Source organism: Mustelus asterias, chromosome 17, assembly GCF_964213995.1.
Source record: "Mustelus asterias chromosome 17, sMusAst1.hap1.1, whole genome shotgun sequence".
NCBI classification, from domain to species: domain Eukaryota; kingdom Metazoa; phylum Chordata; class Chondrichthyes; order Carcharhiniformes; family Triakidae; genus Mustelus; species Mustelus asterias.
Window position 1 is genome coordinate 72,353,558 of NC_135817.1, and position 23,317 is coordinate 72,376,874.

The window sequence follows — 23,317 nt, forward strand, 5'->3', positions numbered from 1 at the left end:
GAACTTCTTCTCCCAGAGGGTGGTGAATCTCTGGAATTCTCTGCCCACTGAGGTGGTGGAGGCTACCTCGCTGAATATGTTTAAAGCGCGGATGGATGGATTCCTGATCGGTAAGGGAATTAAGGGTTATGGGGATCAGGCGGGTAAGTGGTACTGATCCACGTCAGATCAGCCATGATCTTATTGAATGGCGGGGCAGGCTCGAGGGGCTAGATGGCCTACTCCTGCTCCTATTTCTTATGTTCTTATGTTCTTATGTAAATGTTCTATCCCAGGCAGCATCCTGGTGAACCTCCTCTGCACCCCCTCCAGTGCAATCACATACTTCCTACAAGGTGGCAACCAGAACTGCACACTAGTTGTGGCCTCCCCAAAGTTCTGTACAACTCCTACATTACTTTGTGCTTTTGTAATGCCTTTTTCACTACCCTACTAACATGCCCTTCTGCCTTCGGAGGTCCACGGACAAACATGTCAAGGTCCTTTTTGTTCCACAGAACTCCCTAGTGTCATGCCATTCACTGAATACTTCCTTGTCAAATTATTCCTTCCAAAGTGTATCATCTCACACTTTTCAGGGTTAAATTCCATCTGCCACTTATCTGCCCATTTGCCCATTATATCTTCTTGTAGCCCAAGACACTTAATTTCACTGTAACCACCCGGCCAATCTTTGTGTCACCCGCAAACTTACTAATAAGTGGCAGTTTCCCCAAGAGCCAATGCTTCATGTGTGAACTAGATAGTGCCAATAATTGATATTTGCATTTAAAATTATTACTGAAAGGGATTACTGAACAATAATGAGACGAAAATGTCAGAATTTGAACACTGAGCTCCATTTTATCTTAGGTTCAACACACAGTAGGCACAGGCCTTCATTTTTCAAACTTAAACGCAATGGGAAAAGGGTCCATGAAAGATATTCTGTTGGAAATATTACTGATGGTAAAATAGACAAACTATGGAGGACTATTCTGACCCAACAATTCCTTTCTTCACGCAGTGTAGCTAAATGTTGCACTTTGGTGTGGGCTTTGATGAAACAATATAAACTGATGCAAGAGGACATCATTTCAAAGACATAAAAAGAGAAAGAGAATTAGAAACTTAGAAGATGTAATGTAATCATAATCAAAAACAAAGACTGACATGTGCAAAAGATACAAACATTCGCAAAGACAATAAGGTTAACTGTTGAAGAACAATGCACAAAACCGATATGAGCAAAAGCAATGCCCACATGTTTCTTTCTGCCTCATATAAAATGGCCAAAATCTTAACTATGATCCATACTTAAGTAACATATTGACTATTGGGCTAAATAAAATCAGTTATCCTGGAGAACAAGGAACAGGACTAGCCATATCAATATTTTGACTACGTAATGAAGTTTTTTTTAATATTCATTCGTGGGACATGAGCATTGCTGGCTGGCCAGCATTTATTACCTACCCCTAGTTGCCCTTGAACTGAGTGACTTGCTTGGCCATTTCAAAGGGCAGTTGAGAGTCAACCACATTGCTGTGGTTATTGAATTCAAATTCCTCCATCTGCCTTGGCAGGATTTGAACGCAGGTCCCCAGAACATTAGTTGAGTTTCTGGATTAATAGTCTAGCAATAATACCGCTAGAACATTGCCTAGTTTGGTACTCTGCAACATGTGGTTCATCTGCCAACCACACAAAGCTTTTCCACCATCCAGAAGACGCAATTCTGGGGTGTATGATGTAATGATATGCTCTGAGCAGTCACATGTAACCATATCCATAATATTGACAGCACTGGTTAGCTGAGTGGCTTCTCAAAATTAGCAGTCTTTTGCATTATTTCCCATAATGTAATGGTTCAAGAAGGTGGCTCACTATCACCTTCTCAAGGGCAATTTGGAATGGACAATAAATGATGTCCTGGCCAACGACATCCACATCCCGCGAACAAATAAATCAAAAATAAATGTTTAGTAATAGGTCAAAGCAACCACCATTTTGGTTGACCTCTCAGTCTTCTTGCCTGTCACCTGATTGCCTAAATATTCCAGAAATACGTTCAGTTGCTTCTTCACATCATTATACTATGAGCTTCTCATGCGTCATTATGGTAGGGAAGAAAGCCATTCAAGCCCTATTTTGTTTCCTTTACATGTTTTGATTGTTCACATACTTTCAGTTTCATAGAATCCCTACAGTGCAGAAAGAGGCCATTCAGCCCATCAAAACTGCACCGACCACAATCACACCCAGGCCCTATTCCCTGCTAATCCCCCTGACACTAGGGTCAATTTAGCATGGTCAATCCACCTAACCCGCACATCTTTGGACTGTGGGAGGAAACCAGAGCACCCGGAGGAAACCCACGCAGACATGGGGAGAACGTGCAAACTCCACACAGACAGTGACCCGAGGCTGGAATTGAACCCGGATCCCTGGTGCAGTGAGGCAGCAGTGCTAACCACTGTGCCACCGTGCCGCTTCAGAGGGTAGTACACATGCTGTAGGCATATCTTTTGTTTCTTTGTTTCTTTTCTTGACCCCTCACCATTCCTTTTGGCCATGCAAGACTAACTCTCCTGTCTTCTGGCTTCCACCATATCGCAAACCTTCCTTTGTCCTTGTTCCATTCACCCCTTGCTCTAAATATATTACATCCCTATCATTTCCTGATGTAAACTCTTTCATCCCAAAATGTTAATCCTCTTTCTTTCTCCCTCTGTGTACATTCCTGTCTTAATTTCATATTTTCAGCGTCCTATTTTATATTTCAATAACTAGTTGCACTTTTATGTCCATTCCTCCAGGAACTCCAGTAAAGTCCCAGAGGACCTAAAAAAAAAGTTTTGTTCTAACCAGTAACAAAGTTCAGCAATGCAACTGATTTGAGATCATTCAAAGCATTTGTGTCGCTTTCGTTCCAAGTCCTTAAAATCATTCTGTCCTCCAACGAAAATTGGAATTATCTTTAAAGGAATGTATTAGCCAGATTAAATCAAGGCCTCCAACCCAGAAACAAGCACAGGATTCCAAGATGCAATTCTCATTACTCATGCTCAGTTGCAGTTTTCGGAATTTCTGATCCAAACGTATAATTTATTTGTGAAAACAGGATTCATCTAAGACAATGGTCACAGTGCAAGGCTTTGCACGTATGATTCAGTGCATCATACGAGTCTTGAGAATTGCATGAGTCACCAAGCGCGCTTTAGAAACAGCATACTGACTAGCATTCCAATGATTGAGATTTCTAATCTTTTGTCGTCCCCAACAGAAAAATGTCACTGAAAATATCTAAGGTGTTTCATTTTTCAATTTAAAATGAATGGTCTCATTTTTTGTGGAAAGTATGAACCAGCATATAATGCTGCTGGAAAAAAAATAGCACCTATCTTCACTGGGTTCTGATGCGTTTAACGGTTTCCTTCATTCTCGCAAATGAATAACTTTGCTTCCAGGGATAGCGGACGGGCGTCGATTTTCGAATTAAATGCGAGAGACACGGTGGCCCATAGTAACAAGTAGAATTGTTATGAGACAGGTAGTGGGAGGATTAAGGGGTAAATTGTGGAACATCCCTAAGATAGCAGGTGATCTCACACACAAGGTGTGGAAAGAAGGGATAAACTCGCCTTTGGACAGCCATGTTCATTCATCGATTTTTTTTTGCGGGAGCTAGAGGGACCATCGCATTTACTATAAAGTTAACATAGTTTAACTCTTACCTGCCAAGCAGAGAATGGGTATCCACCATGAGAATCCACAGAGCCACATTTTCAGCGCCTTTTACATCCCAAGTGTTTTGTTAGAACTCGATACAATCTAATCCCCGATTATGAATTAAATTCCGATTTGCCATTGTAATCGCGCCCTCGCCGCGTCTCGCTGTGAAACTGACAGACACAAAAGTATCAAAGCAGGCTTTAACTGGCACCTGTTACTCATCCACCCTGGCGAGGGGTGGGCATTGCCTCGGATCCCAGCGCAGGCAGAGCTGCGGGGACAAAACTGGCCTTAACCATTCAAAGAAATGCACTGGTACCGCTTCCTTTCCTCGCCAGCTCGCGTGTGGGTTTGAGACATTGTGGAAAGCGGACAATAATCCCACCTCAGAGTTTGCCAGATCCCCCTTCCTGAGGATGGACTTTTCTCATCACATGACTTCATTGATACTGCTTTGGGCTTTGCTGGAGCTGGAACTGACAGCGTTACAAAACATGTTACAATAAACTGCAGCCTGTTCCTATTCATTTGACAATTTTCCCATTTTTATCGTAGAGTTTCATAAAGCCTTCGTTTTTTTGTTGGTCTATATATATACATATAATAGTTCTGAAGTCTGATTAACACAGAAACTTCCGACTGTATAACATGCCACTTAATTGCTTCGATACTCTATATATTAATACATAAAGCCACTTAGTCAGACGTTCATAAAGTTAGATAGGAATGGCCCGCCCCATTATTCCCAATTTGCAACCCTGACAGTTAACAGACGGTATTTGATTATAGTGTGTAACGCTTGTTTGCTTTTGTGATCTATCTGTATGCACAGGCTTTCTACCGCAGCAGTGCAATGAACTTGCAGTATTCAGACACTAATCACCTCGCAGAGAGGATGGCCAGTAATCACAAACTTGTCAGGGGAAAATGGATCAATAATTCTGATGCTAAATGTCACATTCCAAACTATTGGACCCCAGAACGCATGCTAAATACAAGCTGAGGAGGTCATTCCACTGATTTTAACTTCTCTATTCACCCCCCCCCCAAAAAAAAACACTCCGTTACAATGCATCCTCCCGTCTGCCTTCCTGAATCAATCTAAGGTGTTGCCTCCACTATCCTTCTGCATATCGATTGTTCTCAGTGTGAACAAGTTCTTCACGTTGTTAGTTCTGATTTGACCTTTTGCCCCTCTTTAGCCAATACGCTTTGCTCTGGTTCAGTAGTGGAATCAAGCAAAGCCTGCTGACCAACATTCAGCTCCCATTTTGTAAATGCTACCGGATTCCAGACTAAAACACAAACTTTCTTGATCCAAATATGTACACGAGGGATGAATGCTGCTCTGTACCGTTATCCTTGGCCAAGCCAACCTTTGGGACATCGAGGTCAATCGCCCTCCAGTGGTTGGGATCGTACCCGACACATAGAAAGGTGCTCATGCTGGTTGGAGGTCATTCACTGCAGACCGAGGGCCTTACTGCAGGAGGTCCTTTCTCCGGTTGCTCCTTACATGGCCTTCTCTTCATCATGAGTCGAGTTGTGAGCTAAAGATTTTACAGCAGTTACCTCAATTCCCAATGTCTCTAATATTGACAAACCCACTCCCAATAGGATTTGGATAACATCCAGGATTCATTTAATGAGAGGAAGGTAACATTTGTGCCAAATGAGTGACAGGCGATGGACATCTTCAACAAGAAAATATTCAATACCTCCCCTCTGATCTTCAGCAGCATCATTATTACTGATTCATTCACCACTCATCTCTTGGGAGTCCCCAAATGAGTGGAAGATTAATTGAACTAGCTGTATCATTGCAATGTTACAAGAACAAGTTGGAGGATGGTAAGAAGTCTCACAATACCAGGTTAAAGTCCAACAGGTTTATCTGGAATCATGAGCTTTCATAGCACTGCTCCTTCATCACACTCTCGAGGGAATCCTGTGAATCGCTTCCCCGTGCGATTCTCCCAGCCTGCTTAACTAGAAAATTAGTGCAGTGGGATGGGAGAATCAACTCCAAGGAGTCCAGGTTAAGACTTATTGAACATGCCATATTTTACATCACACCCTGGCAGAGGGTATAAAGTTCACCCCAATTAGATATATTGCATTTCTTTCATTATCAATCAATCAATATTCTGGAACTGGCTACTGAAGACCATTTTGGGAGCACTACAAGCACAAGAACTGCAATGGTTCAAGAAAAAAGCCCATAAACACCTTCCCAGGAAACCAGGAATAGATAAGATATTGAGGGTGATTCTCCCAGCCTGCAATGCTGCTCTAGCAGTGCAGCGGTCCGGGAGACATCAGCAGAGGCCATTTCACAGTCTTCCTGCTAGGTGCCTGGGCCTCCGTGCATCTCCGTGGCAAGGTTTTTCAGCTTCATCAGCTAATCGGCGCGGAGCTGATTTCACTATTATAATCTGCATTTACATGTGATAAGTGGGCCCAGGACTGAAGTCTCCCACTGCTGGGAGTGCTTCACTCCAGCGGGGTTTACAGCTGCTTCCCACTAACGGGTAACAGGCAGTCCGAGATCCCTGGCACTGCACAAGAGGCAAACTGGCAATGCCCAAGGGGCACCTTGGCACTGCCCACCAGGCATCAGGCAATGCCAAGGAGGTGGGACCAGAGGGGGCAGGGCCTATTGGGTGATGGGGCCTATTGGGGGTGGGGGGGGGGTCCCATTGCCACTCTGCATTCGGGATCAATGGCAGAGGGAGGGAGGATGGCGATTGGGGCTGGCCATTGGGTGGGGGGTTTGGAGCTGCCGGGTGGGGGGTGGGGTTGGGACTGCTGGGGGGTGGTTCGGGACTGCTGAGGGGGTGGTCAGGGCTGCCAGTGAGGAATTAGGAGAGCAGGGCTGTCCAGGTTGGGGGACATGGGAGCTTGTCAGGGGAGGTCTATGACACCAGCGAATAGGGGGGAGGGGGAGGGGTGGTGAGGGGGGTCAGGAATGTCAGCAATGCGGGGCCATAGCGCATGCGCATATCTTTGCTCTGACTGATTGGCCGATATACAGTGACCTGCTCAGCACTATGCTGCCGGCCTGTCCAGCGGCAATACGCTCCACCCCCTGATTTTCAGAGGGAATCCTGCTAGGGCACTCCGGAGTGCTCAGAGTGTGGGAGATTCAATCTGAAAATCCCGCCCAAAAAAGAACAACAGGAGTTACTCCCATTTTCATGTAAACTGGGGACTTAGATTCTTTTGGAAGAATCACGGCCATTATCTTTGGTGTATTATAAACATCCCAAGAACACACAAAGAAAAGAAAATGTAACCTATTCAGTGATGGGTTCACAATCAAATCCAGGTTTTTTTTTTGTTTCATCTTTATCTGTGTACCATGCAAATTTATATTTATTACCCATCTCACTTCCAATGTGCAATATTTTACAGTTGTCCTCATTAAGTTTCATCTGTCATTAATCTGTCCATTTACAAATTTAATCCAGCTGATTTTAGAGCATGATTCTTCATATTGGCTGCCCTCTTAATTTGATATTGCCCATAAATTTGTTAAATTGCATTAAGTTTCTGAATTAGTCCATGATTTTGATTGGAAACATTAGGAATTCCAACAACAATTGCTGAGGCACCCCAGTCAGCATTCCCACCATTCTGTCTCCTTTTCCCCAGCACAAGTTCCCTGCTTTCCTTCCTTCAGAAAACTTCTAACGTATACTTACTTTGAATTTTGCTGCTTTCAACTTTTGTAACAACCTTTCCTGAGGAAGTTTATTAAAAAGCTTCTGGGCTATGTTGTTACATCACCTTGTTATTTCTTCAAAGAAATAAAGTTGGTCAGGCACACATTCTTCTAAAACCATGTTTTGCTATTCATTCAAATATTATTGTCTGATAATCATGTTGCCTCTTAAAGTGATTTCACTATATTAATTGTTATTGATGTAAGGGTTGCAGTTGCCTGGTGTAAATTTGTTACCTTTTTAAATTGATTATGTATAAAACTTAAGTCAATTTCCATCCACCACAACTTCCCCACATTGTGGCGGCACGGTAGCGCAGTAGTTAGCACTGCTGCCTCACAGTGCCAGGGACCCATGTTCGATTCCCAGCTTGGGTCACTGTCTGTGTGGAGTTTGCTTGTTCTCCTCGATCTGCGTGGGTTTCCTCCAGGTGCTCCGATTTCCTCCTGCAGTCTGAAAAACGTGCAGGTTAGATGCAGTGACCCGAACAGGCACCGGAATATGGCGACTAGGGGAATTTCACAGTAATTTCATTGCAGTGTTAACGTAAGCCTTGCTTGTGACTAATAAATAAATTAGGATTACCCACATACCATTAACCTTATCTCTTGTCTCTCTTGGTACCCTATGATATTTATTACTCATCATCAAGAATTTATGTGTTTTAATGTCTTTAGGCCTGTCTAGAATCTTTTTCTTGCTGATACACCATTTCTTTAATCCATTTTAATTATCCCTGCCCATAGAAAGAATATTGCATAAAGGGGTGAATTGTCATAGTTGCCCCTTCAATTCAAACTTTTCACCAGTTATGGTGGCAGTATAGGAGAAACCCCAAGCAACTTCATGCCATAGTCTTTTTTACAAATACGGCAAGATGGTAATTTTGAAAATGTGACCCCTTCTCTGCTTGTCTTCAATTTCACCCTATCAGGATTCTCTGAGGTCTTTACCCTGAACTGACATTCCTCCAGTATGATATGTTGTTATTTTGCATTCATGTTTGAATTCTTTTTTAAAATTGTAATCTATGTAAAATGTTGCAATTTCCGTAGAGACGGGCAACTTTTAAAAAGCAATTTGAATTCCCAGTTGCTGACTTAAAGGAATCGCTCGACAAGACTTCACATTTTAAGACTTTAACTGTAACAAATGGATAAAAATAAACATCGGCTAAACATTACTTAGTAGGCAACTAATAATTTAAACTATTAAACAGGTGTTCCCTATTAGTTTCTTAACATGACCAAAAGGAATAATTTGATTAGGGATAGTCAACACAGTTTTGTGAAGGGTAGGTCGTGCCTCACAAACCTTATTGAGTTCTTTTAACATTTAAGAAAAACTTGGACGGGTTCATGGATGAGAGGGGTGTGGAGGAGGATGTGGAGGCTTTGGAGAGGGTGCAGAGGAGGTTTACCAGGATGTTGCCTGGTATGGAGGGGAGATCCTATGAGGAGAGGCTGAGGGATTTGGGATTGTTTTCGCTGGAAAGGCGGCGGCTAAGAGGGGATCTTATTGAAACATATAAGATGATTAGAGGTTTAGATAGGGTGGATAGTGATAGCCTTTTTCCTCTGATGGAGAAATCCAGCACGAGGGGGCATGGCTTTAAATTGAGGGGGGGTAGTTATAGAACCGATGTCAGGGGTAGGTTCTTTACCCAGAGGGTGGTGAGGGATTGGAATGCCCTGCCAGCATCAGTAGTAAATGCGCCTAGTTTGGGGGCGTTTAAGAGATCCGTAGATAGGTTCATGGACGAAAAGAAATTGGTTTAGGTTGGAGGGTCACAGTTTTTTTTTTTAACTGGTCGGTGCAACATCGTGGGCCGAAGGGCCTGTTCTGCGCTGTAATGTTCTATGTTCTATGTTCTATGGAGGGATATGGTCCAAGTGCAGGTCAGTGGGACTAGGCAAAAAATTGTTCGGCACAGACAAGAAGGGCCAAAAGGCCTGTTTCTGAGCTGTAATTTTCTATGGTTCTTTGAGAAGGTGACCAAAGAGGTGGATGAGGGTAAAGCAGCTGATGTGGTGTATATGGATTTCAGTAAAGCGTTTGATAAGGTTCCCCACGGTAAGCTATTGCAGAAAATACAGACGCATGGGATTGAGGGTGATTTAGCGGTTTGGATCAGAAATTGGCTCGCTGTAAGAAGACAGAGGGTGGTGGTTGATGAGAAATGTTCATCCTGGAGTTCAGTTACTAGTGGTGTACTGCAAGGATCTGTTTTGGGGCCACTGCTGTTTGTCATTTATATAAATGACCTGGATGAGGGCGTAGAAGGATGGGTTAGTAAATTTGCGGATGACACTAAAGTCGGTAGAGTTGTGGACAGTGTGGAAGGATGTTGCAGGTTACAGAGGGACATAGATAAGCTGCAGAGCTGGGCTGAGAGGTGGCAAATGGAGTTTAATGCGGAAAAGTGTGAGGTGATTCACTTTGGAAGGAGTAACAGGAATACATAGCACTGGGCTAATGGTAAGATACTTGATAGTGTGGATGAGCAGAGAGATCTATGTGCATAGATCCCTGAAAGTTGGCACCCAGGTTGATAGGGTTGTTAAGAAGGCGTACGGTGTGTTGGCTTTTATTGGTAGAGGGATTGAGTTTCGGAGTCATGAGGTCATGTTGCAGCTGTACAAAACTCTGGTGCGGCTGCACTTGGAGTATTGCGTACAGTTCTGGTCGCTGCATTATAGGAAGGATGTGGAAGCATTGGAAAGGGTGCAGAGGAGATTTACCAGGATGTTGCCTGGTATGGTGGGAACGTCTTATGAGGAAAGGCTGAGGGACTTGAGGCTGTTTTCGTTAGAGAGAAGAAGGTTAAGAGGTGACTTAATAGAGGCATACAAGATGATCAGAGGATTAGATAGGGTGGACAGTGAGAGCCTTTTTCCTCGGATGGTGATGGCTAGCATGAGGGGACATAGCTTTAAATTGAGGGGGGATAGATATAGGACAGATGTCAGAGGTAGGTTCTTTACTCAGAGAGTAGTAAGGGCGTGGAATGCCCTGCCTGCAGCAGTAGTGGACTCGCCAACATTAATGGCATTTAAATGGTCATTGGATAAACATATGGATGATATTGGAAGAGTGTAGGTTAGATGGGCTTTAGATTGGCTTCACAGGTTGGCACAACATCAAGGGCCGAAGGGCCTGTACTGCGCTGTAATGTTCTGTGTTCTAATAACACCAGCCACGTTTATACATCATTCTATACACTCAGCAGAACTGTAGTTCATACAGGAACCAGTCCAAAGTTACTCCCAGCTCCAGTGGGCTATTCTAGACCTGATTGTGTGCAATGAGGCAGAAAGATTAATGACCTCATAGTAAAGGAGCCTCCAGGTAGTAGTAATCATAACATGATTGAATTTCACAGTAAGTTTGAGGAAGAGAAGAGTGGGTTGAATAAAGTTTACAAGGGTATGAAGCCAGAACTGGCTAAAGTGAACTGGGTAGATCAGTAGAAATGTAGTGGCAAACATTTCCATAAAGTCCATAGAATCCTACAGTGCAGAAGGAGGCTATTTGGCCCATCGAGTCTGCACCGACCACAATCCCACCCAGGCCCTATCCCCGTAACCCGATATATTTATCTTAGCTAGTCCCTCTGACACTAAGGGGCAATTTAGCATGGCCAATCAACCTAACACACACATCTTTGGACTATGGGAGGAAACCGGAGCACCCGGAGGAAACCCACACAGACACAGGGAGAATGTGCAAACTCCACACAGACAGTGACCCAAGCCGGGTCACCACTGTGCTACCGTGCTGAGCTTGCAGGAGACCCAGCAGGACAGCGCTGAGCCACAATGGGCTACAGCAGCAGCCCTTGAGAATATGGCCCAGTCACAGAGGGTCATGGCTTGAGGGGTTGCAGAGCATGGCCCAGTCGCAGAGGGCACTTGCTGCGGCCATTGACAGGTGGCCCCCGACTCAGGTGGCCATCGCTGAGGGCTTGACCACCATGGATAGGGCGCAGGTAGTCCTCCAGGACTGGCAGGGCCAGGTGACACTGGAGCTTCTGGAGCTCACTGTAGAACCATCGCTGTTTCATGGAGTGACCCAGGGACCCACAGCATTCCCAAGGGTGGAAGAAGGGCTCGAGCCCATGATGAGGCCTTCCAGCCAGGCGACTGTGGCTGTGGCTACACATTCTGACTCTCCCCTTCCTGACACCGGGGCATCTCAAGGGCAGCAGGATGAAGAGGGTGTCATGGAAACGTCCCAGACACCTGGAAGCCGGCCAGAGCCCTCAGGTCCAGGGCCTCCAGAGGATGCCCACCACGTGCATCACAGGCCACGGAGCACGGTAAGCAGCTGGCCCCCTCCACCTCCAATGTACATTCTGGGAGACACTGAGACGTAGATTAGGAAGTTATAGTTGCACTAAGATGGCACGGGTGAAGGGCTGCACTAGTTAGATAGATCTTTAACACCTTAATGTTGTCTGTTCACACATTTTGATGTTTGAACTTATTATTTAAACACCTTTACTGTCATCATTAAATGTTTTTTCACCACCCACCTGTGACTAATTTGTCTCGAATAGGAATCCTCTTCCATTGATGATCACCGGAGGGATGCTTCATGTTGATGTCAATTGGGGAAATCACTCAATACTGTGTCATTGAGAAAATGAAACCATTGGTTCCCTAGACCCCATGAGTGATTCACTCCCCTCCCCCACCCCACCCGCCCTGGAGCCCTGTATGGAGGTTTCAGATCCCTTACCCACCACACAGACATGGGCCCAGATGCCAGCGTGCATGTGGAGCACAGGCAGGAGTCAGACTAGTTTGCACCAGGGCATCATCATCATAATGGTGCTTAGCGAGTTGTCATCACCTTCCTGCCTGCCAAAGACACTCGCTAACATAGCGTACCCAGGCCCACCACTCCAGTGTAAAGATGTTGCAGGAGACAGAAGGACTTTCGGAGGAGGGGGGAATGGAACCCACATGCACAAACACAGGCCCCGAGTGACTGAAGCACCTGGTGATCAGGAACTCCCTAGCAACCCTTGCATGCCTCATTCAAGCTGCCAGCCCTCCAGAGGCTGGGTGGTGTTGCTCGTTTCAGAAGAAGGCAAGTACAGCACACCCAACTGCATCTACTAAATTGGAAATCTTCTTGCATCAATTTTGCCACCTGTAAAGTTAATTTATTCATCACAAGTAGACTTACATTAATACTGCAATGAAGGTACTGTGAAAATTCTCTAGTCGCCACACTTTGGTGCCTGTTTGGGTACACTGAGGGAGAATTTAGCATGGCCAATCTACCTAACCTACACATCTTTGGACTGTGGGAGGAAACTGGAGCACCCAGAGGAAACCCACACAGACACGGGGAGAATGTGCAAACTCCACACAGACAGTGACCCGAGGCTGGAATTGAACCCGGGTCCCTGACGCTGTGAAGCAGCAGTGCTAACCACTGTGCCACCATGCTGTCCTTTGTGCTGGTACCAACAGACTGTGTGTGGCCTGTTCACCAGCCCAACAGCTCTCCAAGCCCCCAAAACACATCGGAGGATGAGGGGGCTCAGGAAGAACTGTAACAGCGTTAACCCGCACCCTCCACCGGCACAGAGACAAACACCTCAGAGAGGCTTAATTTTAGGATAGACACAGGTTCACATTCTGTAGAACTCCTCACAGACACATACTGCAGTATTTGGAGGCAGGGACAGCCTAGGTCTCTGGTACTCAGAGGGCTCCTGGAGACAAGCCACCTACTCATTGCCAGTCGATTGTTGAGCCTCTGGAAGCAGCGGTCAACTCACTGGTGGAGATGCAAAGGGATGCAGTGGAACATTGGGCAGAACGTCAATCGTCACTTGTCAGAGGAGTGCGCATGATGAAGGAGTCCCTCTGTGTTCTGTCTGATGTCATGGCCCTGACAATCAAGCACCTTGGTCCAACAGGTGCTGCTGGATTTACGCTCGGCCATGTGCTCCAAAGCCACACTGCTGGACACCATCAGGAAGTAGGCTACATGAGGACCAAGGCAGCATGATCACCCACCAGATGCTCCATCTCCTGAAGGAGTTATGACGGGGCCCTCTAGCATCCACAGGGAGCTTGAGTGTCAGCCAGAAACCCCTAGGCTTTCACCTTACACACCTCAAGTATGTGAACTGCTCAGAGTCCTCTCTGCCTGTGTCCACACCAACTCCAGCAGCATAAGACACTGAGGGTGTTTCTGCCCCTGAGCAGGACATCCTGGTGAGACCAGATCCCTCCAGGGCTCGGGCCACCAGAGGACATCCACCAAGGTCATCACAGGCATCAGGATGTGACAGTCAGCAGGCTGCTTCCACCACTGCTGTGGATGTTGGCACTGCACCAAGGCGTAGTGGTAGGGTTAGGGAAGTTAAAATGCTTTTATGTAATGAGTGTCATGAGTGCTCTATTATTGTGAATAAATTGGGTATTTTGAAAACTACTGCATGGGCATGTGAATGTAATGATCAGATGAAAGGATATTGGTTTGGATCTTTGCAAACCTCCTATTCGAGATTCAACTTTTTCACACTCAAGAGTGTCTCCTTTTAAGATTATCATTCATGTAATGCCAATGTTTTGCCAGTGTGATGATACTGTGCCTTTAAGAAATGTATTTGCATCATGTTTCTTGTGCAAGATTTGTTTCAGCAGCTTGTTTTATTATCGGTGCTGTTTTGTCTGTACCTTGTCTGTACCTGGCAGCCCATGTTGTTACTGCAGCAGCGTAACTGATCTTAATGGTTGGAATGTTTGTTTTCATCTGGGCTAATGCTAGTGCTTTTCCCAGGGGGTTTTCAGAGCTTGATTCAGATTTTGACAGGAAAAGTTATGTGACTGGATGGGGCTTGGTTCACAGAGAGAAAAACAAACTCACTTGCTGTTTGGGAGCTGTAGAGAGAAAAAATAGCCCTGAGTCTCTGGATTAGGAGACTGGGATCTGCAAGAAAATAGGTCTCTTTCTCTGAAGTTCTGCTGCTTGGAGGTAGATTTTAGTGCATGGAGAGGCATGTAAAATACTAAAATAAGCATAATGAGAGAGGAAGCACAGGAGGACTGACAAGGTGGATAAAACACCCAGGCTAGACAGATTGTATCCCAGGCTGTTGAAAGAAGGCAGGGAGGAAATTGCAAATGCTCTGAGGATCATTTTCCATCCTCCCTAGATATAGGCAAGGTACCAGAGGATTGGAGGTGTGCAAACATTGCACCATTATTTAAAAAGGGTGCGAGAAAGAATCCATAAAATTATAGGTCAGTCTGACTTTGGTGGTGGGCAAATTATTGGAAATCATTCTGAGAGACAAGATAAATTGTCACTTAGAAAGGCATGGGTTGATCAGAGGTAGTCAGCATGGTTTTCTTCGAGGAAGATCATGTCTTACTAACTTGAGCAAATCTTTTGAGGCATTAAGGAGGATTGATGAGGGTAGGGCAGCGGATGTTGTCTACATGGATTTTAGTAAGGCATTTGACAAAGTACCGCATGGCAGACTGTCAGAAAAGTGGGATCCCATGGCATACAGTGGAAGGTGGTGAGTACGATCCAAAGTTGGCTCAGAACAAAGAACAATACAGCACAGGAACAGGCCCTTCGGCCCTCCAAGCCTGCACCGATCATGTGTTCCTAACTAGACCATCCGTTTGTATCCCTCTATTCCCAGTCTGTTCATGTGGCTATCTAGATAAGTCTTAAATGATCCCAGCGTGTCTGCCTCAACCACCTTGCTTGGTAGTGCATTCCAGGCCCCCACCACCCTCTGTGTAAAATACGTCCCCGCATATCTGTATAAATGCAAACTGTCATTGATGGGAATGGGGAAAAAGCATCATCCCACTGACTGGTGGGAAGGCCTACAACTATGACATTACAGGTAAATTAGGTTTTGTCAGTAAATATGTTGATATGTCCTCTCTCTGATATAAAATATTAGCATCAATGGACAATTTTGAAATGGATAAATATTGATTTTTAAAAAGGCACTAGAAAATAAGGGTGATGAGCAAGTGCAAAGCATATATATTTATAATATACTGTAGATGTACTATCATAGAGACAAGAAAACACTGAAGACATTTGTTTAGTCTTAGATATTGTTTTAGAAAATTATGATACATTTAGTTTATTTATTAGTGTCCCAAGTAGGCTCACAGTAACACTGCAATGACGTTACTGTGAAAATAGCCTAGTCACACTTCGGCGCCTGTCCGGGTACACTGAGGGAGAATTTAGCATAGCCAATGCACCTAACCTACACGTCTTTCAGTCTGTGGGAGGAAACGGGAGCACCTGGAGGAAGTCCATGCAGATACGGGGAGAATGTGCAAACTCCACACAGACAGTGACCCAAGACATGAATCAAACCTGGGCCCCTGGCGCTGTAAAGTTGTAAGGCATGTCACCATGTCGCCCCATAAAGCAGTTTGCATACCTTAAAAGTAATATAGCCATCTGGCTATCATCAAGTTCAGTCGCTGGCTAGTCATAGAATCCCTACAGTGCCGAAGGAAACCATTTGGTCCATTGAGTCGGCACTGACTTTCTGACAGAGTATCTTACCCAGGTCCTCTTCTCCGTTACCCAGGCCCTTTCCCCGGAGATTAGTCATTCTTATCTGATCTTTAAGCTTGTCAAAGATAAAGGTCACCAAAGTCACCTGGATATACAAGGATTGATTCAGAGTGTGGCTCCAGCTATGCTGGAACTGTATGTAGTATTTTCAATCCTTTCCCCAACCTGTCAACATTTATAGTTTCATTGTTCCAGATGGTAATAACAGATTTATATTGTTCTACATTGCATAAGTGACCTAGTTCCATTCGATAACCCAATTGGCCCACAGGATTGTTAAAAAATCCTGGACAAATAACTTCCAAACATGTACAAAATAAAATTTGTTGCAATTTTTCTAACTATCTCAATCAGCATTTCCAGAAGTCCAGAAATCCTGGAAATCTTTAAATGCTATCTATATTGCTGCAGGAAAAATAATATTTTGCAGGCAATGAGATATTCCCCAAAGGAGGCGATGAACAGGGATCGGCAGCATTTCTCCTCCAAGTAAAACATTGAACCACAATGGTGGGAAAAAGAAACACTCCAAAGTGTAATTATTCATCAAACTGAATATAATTAGATGAAAAAATCATTTTTGGGTGTGGTAAACTTGGAACATAATCTATTAAAATATAGGCTTTGCACTTGCTCATTACCCTTATTTTCTATCTCCTTTTTCAAAACAACATTTAAAACACTGCTCTTGCATTGGCCTGGAATTGAACCTAGGCCTCCCACGTAGCAGGCGAGAATTCTACCACTGAACCACCAATGCTGCTCCCAGGGTGTCAAACAGGGGAAAAACTCAAAGATATTTGACAAATACATAAAAAAGCAAAAGAAGTAACACAGTAAAGGGACTTGTTAAGACACCAGAAAGGTAATGTGTGTCGAGGATGAAGACGTTGGGCATGGATGGATGCTTTGGGTCTGTCTCCAAAAAGAGATGGGACAGCAGAGTTAGAGGCTGCATTCAGCAAGAGTTGTTGCTGGAGCTGAGCTCAGATGCAATGCTTGCAGCCGGGGAGCACGCGCCTGCCCCGGGATTCCCGCCAATTCCTCCCGCGTGATCTGGGTGGGGATCGGAGCCGTGCGGGCCGGTTTGGACCGGATCAGAGCGGGACGGGCCGGTTTGGACCGGATCAGAGCGGGACGGGCCGGTTTGGACCGGATCAGAGCGGGACGGGCCGGTTTGGACCGGATCAGAGCGGGGCGGGCCAGTTTGTGCCGGGCTGTTCCACCCTCTGGTTTGCCTCCTTTCCGAGTCGCCATGCCGCAGAAGAAGCCGCTGAGGAACCCCTTCTACTTCTTCATGATGGAGAAGATCCCGGAGCTGCGGCGGCAGGGAATCCCGGTGATGGGGCTGAAGGACGCCGCCCCGCTCTGCGGCTCGGCCTGGACGGTAAGGAGAGGCGGCTCAGAGGGCTGCTGTCAGCCTGGGCCCCCCGGGCCGGGGCGGGGGTGAGTCAGGCGGCCCTGACCATGTCTACATCCATGACCATGTCTATATCCACGTCTATGCCCCCCCCACCTCGTCTATTCCCCCCACCTCGTCTATCACCATGCCAATATCCACATTCAACCAGCAAAGCTGAGCAGAGAAACCAGTCACACTTTTAACAAGATAAAGGCACAAATTACCGCTGGAATCTGAAACAAAAACAAAATGCTAGAAAATCTCAAGGGTCATCCTAACTCGAAACCTTGGCTCTATTCTCTCCAGTAAGAAGTCTCACAACACCAGGTTAAAGTCCAACAGGTTTATTTGGTAGCAAATACCATAAGCTTTCGGAGCACTGCTCCTTCGTCAGATGGAGTGGAAATGTGCTGTCAAACAGTGCAAACAGACACAAAATCAAGTTGCAGAATACCGATTAGAATGCGAATCCCACAGCCAGCCAGGTCTCAAAGGTACAGACAATGTGGGTGGAGGGAGCATTAAGCACAGGTTAAAGAGATGTGTATTGTCTCCAGACAGAACAGCTAGTGAGATTCTGCAAGCCCAGGAGGCAAGCTGTGGGGGTTACTGATAATGTGACATAAATCCAACATCCCGGTTTAGGCCGTCCTCATGTGTGCGGAACTTGGCTATCAGTTTCTGCTCAGCGACTCTGCGCTGTCGTGTGTCGTGAAGGCCGCCTTGGAGAACGCTTACCTGAAGATCCAAGGCTGAATTGAATGCCCGTGACTGCTGAAGTGCTCCCCCACAGGAAGAGAACAGTCTTGCCTGGTGATTGTCGAGCGGTGTTCATTCATCCGTTGTCGTAGCGTCTGCATGGTTTCCCCAATGTACCATGCCTCGGGACATCCTTTCCTGCAGCGTATCAGGTAGACAACGTTGGCCGAGTTGCAAGAGTAGGTACCGTGTACCTGGTAGATGGTGTTCTCACGTGAGATGATGGCATCCGTGTTGATGATCCGGCACGTCTTGCAGAGGTTGCTGTGGCAGGGTTGTGTGGTGTCGTGGTCACTGTTCTCCTGAAGGCTGGGTAGTTTGCTGCAGACAATGGTCTGTTTGAGGTTGCGTGGTTGTTTGAAGGCAAGAAGTGGGGGTGTGGGGATGGCCTTGGCGAGATGTTCGTCTTCATCAATGACATGTTGAAGGCTCCGGAGGAGATGCCGTAGCTTCTCTGCTCCGGGGAAGTACTGGACGACGAAGGGTACTCTGTCCACCGTGTCCCGTGTTTGTCTTCTGAGGAGGTTGGTGCGGTTTTTCGCTGTGGCGCGTCGGAACTGTTGATCGATGAGTTGAGCGCCATATCCTGTTCTTATGAGGGCATCTTTCAGTGTCTGGAGGTGTCTGTTGCGATCCTCCTCATCCGAGCAGATCCTGTGTATTCGGAGGGCTTGTCCGTAGGGGATGGCTTCTTTAACGTGTTTAGGGTGGAAGCTGGAGAAGTGGAGCATCATGAGGTTATCCGTGGGCTTGTGGTACAGTGAGGTGCTGAGGTGACCGTCCTTAATGGAGATGCGCGTGTCCACGAATGCACCCGATTCCGGAGAGTAGTCCATGGTGAGTCTGATGGTGGGATGGAACATGTTGATGTCATCATATAGTTGTTTCAGTGATTGCTCACCATGACTCCAAAGGAAGAAAATATCAATGTATCTAGTGTAGAGCATCGGTTGAAGGTCCTGTGCGGTGAAGAAGTCTTGTTCGAACCTGTGCATGAAGATGTTGGCATATTGAGGTGCGAATTTGGTCCCCATGGCTGTTCCGTGTGTCTGGATGAAGAACTGGTTGTTGAAGGTGAAGACATTGTGGTCCAGGATGAAGCGGATGAGATGTAAAATTGCATCTGGAAACTGGCATTCAGCCTTGGATCTTCAGGTAAGCGTTCTCCAAGGCGGCCTTCACGACACACGACAGCGCAGAGTTGCTGAGCAGAAACTGATAGCCAAGTTCCGCACACATGAGGACGGCCTAAACCGGGATGTTGGATTTATGTCACATTATCAGTAACCCCCACAGCTTGCCTCCTGGGCTTGCAGAATCTCACTAGCTATTCTGTCTGGAGACAATACACATCTCTTTAACCTGTGCTTAATGCTCCCTCCACCCACATTGTCTGTACCTTTGAGACCTGGCTGGCTCAAAGGTACCTTCCACTCCAAAGGTCTGTACCTTTGAGACCTGGCTGATTCGCATTCTAATCAGTATTCTGCAACTTGATTTTGTGTCTGTTTGCACTGTTTGAGAGCACATTTCCACTCCATCTGACGAAGGAGCAGTGCTCCGAAAGCTTATGGTATTTGCTACCAAATAAACCTGTTGGACTTTAACCTGGTGTTGTGAGACTTCTTACTTCATCCCAGTCCAACCCCGGCATCTCCACATCATGTCTATTCTCTCCATGCAGATGCTGTCAGATCTGCTGAGGTTTTTCAGCCTTTACAGTTTCAACAACTTTGAGTACTCCAGGAGAAAGTAATGCTCAAAGATCCGTTTTCAAATTCCTGATTCAGAAATGTTGATCCTGAACAGTGCGGTTCATGCAGTGTATGTAGACTTCCAAAATGCAAATTATAAGAATGTCACATAGTCGACTTGTCAACAAGGCTGAAGTGGATAAATGGGTTCGTTGCAGCACGGTCATGAAGTTGTCTGTGCAAGAGGAAACCAAGAGTACCATTGAATGGTTATTTCCGAGGGTGAGGGAGGTATACAGTTGCTTTCCCCAGGAGTCATAGAATCATAGAATTCCTATAGTACAGAAGGAGGCGATTTGGCCCATCAAGTCTACACCAACCACATTCCCACCTAGAACCTATTCTCGCAACCCCACCCACTGACCCTGCTAATCCCCTCGACAATAGGGTCAATTTATGGTCAGTATCAGGTCCACTGCTTTTCTTGACCTATAATGACCTAGCCTTGGTCTACAAGGCAATGGCCTTTAACTTCTAGCTCAAATATCGGCTCAAGTCGATTATGCCCCACACATGGCGTCAGGATGTCCCGGAATGCCTGATGCACGCGCTTATCTGTTGAAAAAGAGCGCCAATTCAGAAACTGCGATCGAGGCTCTGAAAGCTGCTGATTGTTGAGCGGTGTTCATTCATCCGTTGTCGTAGTGTCTGCATGGTTTCCCCAATGTACCATGCCTCGGGACATCCTTTCCTGCAGCGTATCAGGTAGACAATGTTGGCCGAGCTGCAAGAGTATGTACCGTGTACCTGGCAGATGGTGTTCTCATCAGCTATTGAAGTGCTGAGTTGGAATTGTGTCAGAATCTCCATCACTGGTGCTGTTCGGTGAGCTTTTGCCCGTGTATATTTGCACTTGTATATTTGGACTGTCATTCGATGGTGTAACCCCACTTCTCCCTTCTCCCCCCCCACTTCTCCCCCCGCCACTTCTCCCCCCCCCACTTCTCCCCCCCCCCACTTCTCCCCCCCCCCACTTCTCTCCCCCCACTTCTCCCCCCCCACTTCTCCCCTCCCCACTTCTCCCCTCCCCACTTCGACCCTCCCCGCTTCTCCCCTCCCCGCTTCTCCCCTCCCCGCTTCTCCCCTCCTCGCTTCTCCCCTCCCCGCTTCTCCCCTCCCCGCTTCTCCCCTCTCCGCTTCTCCCCTCCCCGCTTCTCCCCTCCCCGCTTCTCCCCTCCCCGCTTCTCCCCTCCCCGCTTCTCCCCTCCCCGCTTCTCCCCTCCCCGCTTCTCCCCTCCCCGCTTCTCCCCTCCCCGCTTCTCCCCTCCCCGCTTCTCCCCTCCCCGCTTCTCCCCTCCCCGCTTCTCCCCTCCCCGCTTCTCCCCTCCCCGCTTCTCCCCTCCCCGCTTCTCCCCTCCCCGCTTCTCCCCTCCCCGCTTCTCCCCTCCCCGCTTCTCCCCTCCCCGCTTCTCCCCTCCCCGCTTCTCCCCTCCCCGCTTCTCCCCTCCCCGCTTCTCCCCTCCCCGCTTCTCCCCTCCCCGCTTCTCCCCTCCCCGCTTCTCCCCTCCCCGCTTCTCCCCTCCCCGCTTCTCCCCTCCCCGCTTCTCCCCTCCCCGCTTCTCCCCTCCCCGCTTCTCCCCTCCCCGCTTCTCCCCTCCCCGCTTCTCCCCTCCCCGCTTCTCCCCTCCCCGCTTCTCCCCTCCCCGCTTCTCCCCTCCCCGCTTCTCCCCTCCCCGCTTCTCCCCTCCCCGCTTCTCCCCTCCCCGCTTCTCCCCTCCCCGCTTCTCCCCTCCCCGCTTCTCCCCTCCCCGCTTCTCCCCTCCCCGCTTCTCCCCTCCCCGCTTCTCCCCTCCCCGCTTCTCCCCTCCCCGCTTCTCCCCTCCCCGCTTCTCCCCTCCCCGCTTCTCCCCTCCCCGCTTCTCCCCTCCCGGCTTCTCCCCTCCCGGCTTCTCCCCTCCCGGCTTCTCCCCTCCCGGCTTCTCCCCTCCCGGCTTCTCCCCTCCCGGCTTCTCCCCTCCCCGGCTTCTCCCCTCCCCGCTTCTCCCCTCCCCGCTTCTCCCCTCCCCGCTTCTCCCCTCCCCGCTTCTCCCCTCCCCGCTTCTCCCCTCCCCGCTTCTCCCCTCCCCGCTTCTCCCCTCCCCGCTTCTCCCCTCCCCGCTTCTCCCCTCCCCGCTTCTCCCCTCCCCGCTTCTCCCCTCCCCGCTTCTCCCCTCCCCGCTTCTCCCCTCCCCGCTTCTCCCCTCCCCGCTTCTCCCCTCCCCGCTTCTCCCCTCCCCGCTTCTCCCCTCCCCGCTTCTCCCCTCCCCGCTTCTCCCCTCCCCGCTTCTCCCCTCCCCGCTTCTCCCCTCCCCGCTTCTCCCCTCCCCGCTTCTCCCCTCCCCGCTTCTCCCCCCCCGCTTCTCCCCCCCCGCTTCTCCCCCCCGCTTCTCCCCCCCCGCTTCTCCCCCCCCCGCTTCTCCCCGCTTCTCCCCCGCTTCTCCCCCCCCCCCCGCTTCTCCCCCCCCGCTTCTCCCCCCCGCTTCTCCCCCCCCCGCTTCTCCCCCCCCCGCTTCTCCCCCCCCCGCTTCTCCCCCCCCCGCTTCTCCCCCCCCCGCTTCTCCCCCCCCCGCTTCTCCCCCCCCCGCTTCTCCCCCCCCCGCTTCTCCCCCCCCCGCTTCTCCCCCCCCCGCTTCTCCCCCCCCCGCTTCTCCCCCCCCCGCTTCTCCCCCCCCCGCTTCTCCCCCCCCCGCTTCTCCCCCCCCCGCTTCTCCCCCCCCCGCTTCTCCCCCCCCCGCTTCTCCCCCCCCCGCTTCTCCCCCCCCCGCTTCTCCCCCCCCCGCTTCTCCCCCCCCCGCTTCTCCCCTCCCCCGCTTCTCCCCTCCCCGCTTCTCCCCTCCCCGCTTCTCCCCTCCCCGCTTCTCCCCTCCCCGCTTCTCCCCTCCCCGCTTCTCCCCTCCCCGCTTCTCCCCTCCCCGCTTCTCCCCTCCCCGCTTCTCCCCTCCCCGCTTCTCCCCTCCCCGCTTCTCCCCTCCCCGCTTCTCCCCTCCCCGCTTCTCCCCTCCCCGCTTCTCCCCTCCCCGCTTCTCCCCTCCCCGCTTCTCCCCTCCCCGCTTCTCCCCTCCCCGCTTCTCCCCTCCCCGCTTCTCCCCTCCCCGCTTCTCCCCTCCCCGCTTCTCCCCTCCCCGCTTCTCCCCTCCCCGCTTCTCCCCTCCCCGCTTCTCCCCTCCCCGCTTCTCCCCTCCCCGCTTCTCCCCTCCCCGCTTCTCCCCTCCCCGCTTCTCCCCTCCCCGCTTCTCCCCTCCCCGCTTCTCCCCTCCCCGCTTCTCCCCTCCCCGCTTCTCCCCTCCCCGCTTCTCCCCTCCCCGCTTCTCCCCTCCCCGCTTCTCCCCTCCCCGCTTCTCCCCTCCCCGCTTCTCCCCTCCCCGCTTCTCCCCTCCCCGCTTCTCCCCTCCCCGCTT

General features: G+C 48.8%; 2 protein-coding genes and 1 non-coding gene across 4 annotated transcripts in view; 1 reads left to right on the forward strand and 2 right to left on the reverse strand.

Annotated features, from left to right (window-relative positions):
- ildr2a (immunoglobulin like domain containing receptor 2a) overlaps window positions 1–3,873 on the reverse strand; it is a 125,579-nt gene extending 121,706 nt beyond the window's left edge. For both annotated transcript variants that reach the window (XM_078232956.1, XM_078232955.1), the window contains exon 1: window positions 3,717–3,873. In XM_078232956.1, coding sequence (XP_078089082.1) covers window positions 3,717–3,765 — 49 coding nt within the window. In that variant the 5' untranslated portion in view covers window positions 3,766–3,873. The remainder of the gene's footprint in view (window positions 1–3,716) is intronic.
- A 12,841-nt stretch (window positions 3,874–16,714) lies between these two features.
- trnas-gcu (transfer RNA serine (anticodon GCU)) lies at window positions 16,715–16,785 on the reverse strand. Its single transcript has one exon. It is a non-coding gene; the product is annotated as a tRNA-Ser (tRNA).
- A 436-nt stretch (window positions 16,786–17,221) lies between these two features.
- The window catches only part of LOC144506609 (protein maelstrom homolog), a 59,768-nt gene continuing 53,672 nt past the window's right edge, over window positions 17,222–23,317 (forward strand). The window contains exon 1 of the mRNA XM_078232959.1: window positions 17,222–17,412. Coding sequence (XP_078089085.1) covers window positions 17,281–17,412 — 132 coding nt within the window. The 5' untranslated portion in view covers window positions 17,222–17,280. The remainder of the gene's footprint in view (window positions 17,413–23,317) is intronic.